At 58.2% G+C, this 6,596-nt stretch overlaps 1 protein-coding gene across 2 annotated transcripts; it reads right to left on the bottom strand.

Moving 5' to 3' along the window:
• On the bottom strand, positions 1-2,308 carry ABHD11 (abhydrolase domain containing 11). Of its 2 annotated transcripts, XM_047839548.1 has the most exons (6): positions 2,118-2,308; positions 1,828-1,963; positions 1,140-1,313; positions 797-967; positions 495-676; positions 1-284 (listed from the first exon to the last, which is right to left on the bottom strand). In XM_047839548.1, exons 1-6 carry the CDS (start codon positions 2,234-2,236, stop codon positions 152-154), a joined length of 915 nt encoding a protein of 304 aa, XP_047695504.1. In that variant the 5' UTR covers positions 2,237-2,308; the 3' UTR covers positions 1-151. The 2 variants fall into 2 exon arrangements, with proteins under 2 accessions (XP_047695504.1, XP_047695505.1); XM_047839549.1 differs by lacking the exons at positions 1-284; positions 495-676 and having other exon boundaries at positions 804-963.
• Between the last annotated feature and the right edge of the window lie 4,288 nt (positions 2,309-6,596).

Genomic DNA, 6,596 nt, shown 5'->3' on the forward strand with positions numbered 1-6,596 from the left:
TTGGGAGCAGTGTCTTTATTCATTAAAACTTGAGGTCTGACCCTTTGCACCCTCATGCTCTCTCAGTGCCTGAGTCCTTTTGTGCGGAAACGTGGAACAGGCTGCAGGGCCTTGAAGCCTGGGGCTTCCTGCCTCGTCCTGCCAGCAACCCTTAGGCTAGGAAGCCTCGGATGGCAGCCATGAAGTCCTGTGGGCAGTCAGCATGGATCCAGTGGCCAGCATTGGGCACAGTCTGCATCTGGGCTTGAGGGAAGAGCCGCCTGATCTCAGAATGGTGGCTGGGACTGTCCGTCGAAGAGGAGGCCGCCCAGATGGGGGGGGGAGAGAGTAGAGGCAAAGCAGGGAGGAGAGAGCTACATGAACACACATGCCAGGGGTATTTGTGAACTCTCAGGCACCCCCCTGCCCGCACCGAAGCCCTCCCCAAGGCAGGATCCCCAGGCTGGGGCCTGGGTAAGTGGGGCATGCCCCTCCCACCACCCAGTCTGGCTTACTGCACATATTGAGAGTTTCCACCCAGGAGGAAGAGGGTTGGCCCAGGGTAAGATTCTTGTCGTGGTGGGAAAGCCAAGATCTTGTCCACGTGCTGGGCCAATGCTTCCAAGTTCACCCTCCAGACGAAGCGCCCATCCACCTCCACCAGGTTGGTGAGCAGGAACTGACGCACGGCCGTGTCCTGTAGGGGTCCAGTAGTTGGGTGTGGGGGGCGGGGGAACCTCCGTGTGAGGCCTGGGGCTGCCACTCTTCCCTGGACAGGTCCCAGCCCACAACACCAGCCGGGACATGGATACATTACTTGGATAACAGTGCTGAGCTGCTGATCGGCCAGTTTTCGGGCAGAGGAGCGGGACATGTCATCTGGGACGTCTACAGCCCTCATGGCTGCCATGTAGGATGGGAAGTCTGAGTTGGATGTGGTCTCCACTGGGCTGATGTCCACAGCAATCAGGCGTTCCACCAGCTCTGGCTGGGTGAAAGAACCAAACTTGGGACCAGCCTTAGGGCAGACACAGTGGGTCTCAGGCATAGTTGCCAGATCCTGAATTTGGCCGTCCAAGGCTCAGTTGAGTCCCAGGTCGCCTGCTGGGCACTCATGGTCTACACTGGATGGGAGGAAGCCCTGTATAGGGACAGCTCACCCTCTGGAGTGCCAGCAGCATGGCTGTCCTGCCTCCCATGCTGTGGCCAACAAGGACACAGGGCACCAGGCCCAGCTGGGTCAGGAGATCCTGCACGTCTTGGCTCATGGCCTCGTAGCTCATGTCTGGGCTGTGGGGGCTGTCACCATGGTTCCGAGCATCCACTGTTAGCACCTGCGGAGCGGAGTGAGGGTGGGAAGAGCTGGCATCCACATTCAGGGCATAGAGAAGGCACGGCATTCCTGAAGGCTGAGGGGGTGGGGGGCGGGTAGGGAGCCTGGGGAAAGATATTGAAGTGGAAAACAGTTGGAGCACAGAAGGATGGGCTGCTGTAAAAGGTGGTAAGCCCCATCAACCCTGGTGAACAAACAGAGCTGGTCCCCTTACCAGGGAGGTGTTGGCACTTAGGCACTGGACAGCGAGCCTAGCTTGAAGATCTATTAACACGAATGAAGGACTGGATGGATGCAGGCACGACGGAATGAATGGGTCCACATAGGGCCACGGTGTGCCATGTGGCCTGCATCCTTAGAAGGTCAACCTCTTCACTTCTGCTTAGAGAGACCGGCCACTCCTCGACGGGTGTCCAGTAGTGAGGGCGGAAAAGCGGGGCCCGCCTTGGCCATCTCCCTAGCCCCGCCCAGCCAGGTCCCACCTCCCGGGGACCCCGCCTCTCCCGGAAGCTCACCCTCCGGCCAGTCTGCTGGGCCAAGGCCTTAGCGATGGAGTTGAAGTTGGTTTTGGAGCCGAAGAGCCCGTGCAGAAACACGAGGGCCGGGCGGGCCGCCTCTCCGTCCAGAAGTTTGTAGGAAAGCAGCACCGACCTGGAGGGAGGAGCAAGGATGGAGGAGGGGTCTAAACTGGCAGGGGAAGAGGTTTAGGGGAGCGGCCTGGGGGGCGGGCGTAAGCGGAGGAGGCGGAGCCGAACTGAACGAGGAGGAGCGATGGACGGCCTCCCACATGGCGCCCTTGACTGACCTCCTCTCGGTGCCGCTTCGGCCACTGCTGCTGGGTGCAAGGGGCACCCTGGAGGCGCTGAGACTGGAGGGGCCGAGCCCCCTAAGGGGGAGCCTCCAGGCGCGGGACCAGCGGAGCATGCCCGGGAAAAGCTACCAGGCGCGCAGCTCTTCCTATCCCCTGGCTCCGCCTCCCGCCTTCGCTCAGAGCCCTGTCCAGTTCCGACTGCAGCTCCGCCTTCCATCCCGCCCACTACCGCGGAGTTCCCGCCCCCTTTTTCGTTTCCTTACGTAATCCCAGAGTACCGTCTGTTCCCGCAGCTCCTCCTCTTGCGTCATTACGTAATCCCCTCAGCCACGGCGCCAGCGGGCGAGAGAGCCGCCCTCGCCACGCCCCGGGCGGAGCCACCCTATGCCTTGGTCACGCCCCTTGAGAAGCACCGCCCAACGCCCTCCCGCCCCAGGCACCGAGTCCTCGCTGAGAGTCAGGGTCTTGTGGCGTGGGAGTCCAAACCCCGCCGTTTGGAATGTCCTGGATTTGGGGCGGGAGCCCTGGGCGGCCGCGGGACCGGTCCTTGGCAAGCCGAGGAGCCTCTGCCTTTGGCCAGCGCGCGCCCCACACCTGGCCTGCTCCTCTGCCCTCAGCCCGGCCTTGGGTGGGTGCCATGCTTTCTGTGCCGCAGGCGGGCGCGGAGAGACGCCAAAAGTGGCTCCCGTCGTCGAGGCGCCGGCTTGGAGGCGTCGTGCTCCACAGCTGGGGGCCCAGGCAGGCCGGGTGGTGCATCTCTTTCCCATCCCTAAGTCCTGGACTCTAGAAAGAGCTAGGGGAAACTCTAGAGAGCTCATCTCCATCCACCCTCCATGCGGCTTGTACAAGAGGCAGAACCAGAACCGCTGTTTGGCCTGCCATTCTATCTATCTATCTATCTATCTATCTATCTATTATCTATCTATCTATCTGCCATTCTTGATGCGAATCAAGGTGGGAAGCCAGGTGTTTGTACTGGAGGGTGTTTGCTTCGTTGAGCTGAAATGGGTCAGACCTCACGCCTCTTTACCAGCAGAGAAATAAACGATTCTCCCACCCTTGAACTCAGCACATCCCGCACATTAAAAAGCCTCCCTTTGGAAGCCTGACTGGCTGCCATCTTCTCTCCCCAGTCTGGGGCAGTGGTGGCAGTGGTGCTATGGTCTCAGGTCTCAGCCTGCTGCTCCGTTTACAGCATTCTTCTGCTCAGAAACCTTTAGGGACTCCCCACCCTTAAACTTGAGAGTTGAAACAGCATCCCTAGCGTCCCCCAGTCTGATCCTACCTGCTTTTCCACCCATGCTTCCTATTCTCTTACTCCCCAACCAGAGATCTACATTGCACACCTTCCTTTTGGTCTTTATCCCGAAGACTGCCTCTGCTGGGGTGGGTGGCTGCCTTCTAGATAGCTAGTGGCCCAAGTCCTGTACAACTGTAAATGTCCAGGATAGCTGCCACCTCCTCAAAAGCCTTCCCAGATTTCCCCGGTTGACACCAATCTCTTCTATCCTATGTTCTCAAAGCATTTGTCAGTCTACCATATGGTATTCTAGAACTGGCTTTCTCTGTGTCCCCATAGGCTGGGAGTTCTGGAGGACCGGAGTCCTGTGTTGTTTATCTGGTGCAAAGTGCAACTGTAATCATTTTACCGAATGATCGTGAAGAGATTCAGGGCACTAGCTGAGGCTTAGGTGAAGGTTCACCTGGTGGCTGGGTCAGTGCCCCTTCCAGAGATGACATCTGGTCCAGCCAGGACTCTCACTCTTTAGGGCAGGCCTGATGGGAGTCAGGACCAGTAGGAGCATCTTTTTTTTTTTTTTTAATTTTTAAAAAATCTTTACTTGTTTTTGAGAGAGACACAGAGTGCGAGTGGGGCAGAGAGAGAGGGAGACACAGAATCTGAAGCAGGTCCCAGGCTCTGAGCTGTCCCCACAGAGCCTGATGCAGAGCTCGAACCCATGAATGGTGAGATAATGACCCGAGCTGAAATCTGATGCTTAACCCACTGAGCCATCCAGGCTCCCCTGGTAGGATGCATCTTAACTCTAAGATGTAATAAATCCCTTGCCCCATAAAATGGCCTTCACCTTGAGTCAGCTTGGGGACTGGCAGTTGTTTTGTTCTAATGAAAGAAGGGCTTTAAGGTCACTGGGGACGCTAAACACACCAGGTGGTGTGGTGATTTGTTACCAGCATAGTCATTAGGGGAGTGATGAGGACATCTGAGCCCAGAATGGGAGCCGATCCAAGGCATGGGAGGGGTCCTCAGAGGAGAGACATCAAGCAGGGTGTTTTTCTAGAATTGGCGGATGAAGAGGCTGGGGGTTGACATCGTGATGGTGATTCAGAAGGGTAGTATTTCAAAAGTGGTTTCAAACCACCCCCCACAGCTGCTCCAGCCTACAGTCTAGCCAGGTAACCTGAGCCCGGCCCACAACCCTTGACCATCTGCCCAGAGCCCTGGGTCTTTGGCAGAAGCAGTCGGGAGACATTCCTGAGACCTGGGCCCAGGCCCCATCACGTGGCTGGTTAGGGCCTGGAGGCAAGCGGAAAAACCAGTTGGCTTGAGGTTTCCACTGAACACTCTAGAGAAAGTGGCGGGGCCGAGAGAGAGGGGTTGTCACCACCTGGGAAGGACTCTGGTGATGGAGTGTTGGGAAGGGGTCAACCTGGGGGCCGCCCACCCCTCCGCAGCTTGATAGGAACCGGCCAGCTCCTAACTGGTTTGTTGGTGAGGGCGTCCCTCTTGGGGGAGTGTCAGCTGTTGGAGGGGAGGCCTTCCGGAGCCCCTGAGACGCTGCGATCACGCGGGGGGAGAGGGGTGCGGAATGACACTGCACTGGGAGTCTTTACTCCCAGCGTCCCTTCCCAGCCGTCTGCAAGTCCCGGGGTGGTGGGAGGGTGTTGTCATCCTTATTTTACTGCCGGGAACATAGAGACGCGGGAGGGGAATGACCCAGCTCCAGTCACTCAGCACGTGCGTGGCCCAGCCCGAATTCCTTCCCGGGAATGTGACTCCTAGTGCAGTGCTCCGGGTATCTAGCCACCTCCCTTCTGGCTGGGAAGCCGGGGCCCGAAGGGAGGCGGCCTGCGGCTTGCAGGCACCCGGCGCCCCGGGGGCGGCGGCGCTGAAGGGGTTAAGGCGGGGAGGCGGCGGGTGTCCCAGTCACCGCACCTGGCTCAGTATCGGTCACGTGGCCAGGGTTTCACCTGCCCCGCTGAGCAGGGACAATCGGGCCGCTTGTTTCCAGGTTGGTCGCCATGGCGACAGCAGCGCGCCTGGGGAGGTCAGCGGGGCAAATTCTTGCCTGCCGGCCGGGTGGGGCGAAGGTGTCGGTCTTGCTGGGGCGGCGCTCCCGGAGGACCCCTTGAGGTTTCCCGAGGGGCTGGCCTGGGGGTGGGGGGAGCGGGAGCCGGCCACTAGGTGACTCCCTGCCCAGCTTCCTCCTGGTCTGGCCCAGCTCTGTCTTCTCAGATTTTGATCTTGCGTTCTTTAAAAACAGGATCTTGTTTAATACTCACAGCAGCCTTTCCCACAGGAGCCTGGCAATCCCGGTGCCTCCCCTAGACTTACCAAGCCCTTTGAGAACATTCACTTTTTCCTTCCTTCCTTCAATAATAACAGATACTTTGGAGCCTCTACTATGGGCTTTTCTAGACACAGACACCTTTCCAGACACAGCCATGAGCAAAACAGCGAACTCAGGGGCTGCTCACCAGTGGATGGAGCACAGTGTTTATTTCCTTCAGACCAGGCTGGGAAGGCCCCTGGGGCCACGGATAGAAGGTGGGGACTGCTCAGGATCATCCTGTAGCTCTGGTGTCCGAACACCCCTGGGGGCCCTCTCTGCCACCTCCGGGCCCCTCCTGCACCCTGTCCCCTCTGAGCTTCCCGCCAGGCCCACAGACCTTCATGCCTGCTTTCATCTACTCTCTTTTCCCTTCCAGAAACGCCCACGGGTCCTGCTAACTGCAATCTTATCAACTTTTCTCCTACCTCCAGACTCATTTGCACACTGTACCCCTAGTAACATCTCATCACAAGCACAAAGTGAAGAGAGTGAAGAGTAGAGGTGGCAGAGGGGGTCTATGTATTTTTTTTACCCAGCAGCCTCCACTCCCCTGGAGAAACACCAGCCTGCAGGATACACTCCATCCTCCTCTGCCTGCGTTTCAGAGCCTTTATTTATTGAGCACCTACTATGTGCTGGGCACTGGGGTTGCAAGGATGAGCCCGGATCCGCTCACAGCCTGACAGTCTTGGCGGGGGGGGAGACACTAATGGATGTGTCATCGCACACCCAGTAAATATTCAAAGGAAGAAACATAAAATCCAAGAATCCAGCTGGCCCTGGGGTGAGGTAGGGTGGCTCTGTAGAAGCGAGGCTTGAATGGAGGTCTAAAGGATGAGTAGGAGGGGGGGCTGGGCAAAGTGCTTACGGTGGAGGAGGTGGGAACATTCTGTGCAATGGG

This window comes from Prionailurus viverrinus, chromosome E3 (genome assembly GCF_022837055.1).
Source record: "Prionailurus viverrinus isolate Anna chromosome E3, UM_Priviv_1.0, whole genome shotgun sequence".
NCBI lineage: Eukaryota > Metazoa > Chordata > Mammalia > Carnivora > Felidae > Prionailurus > Prionailurus viverrinus.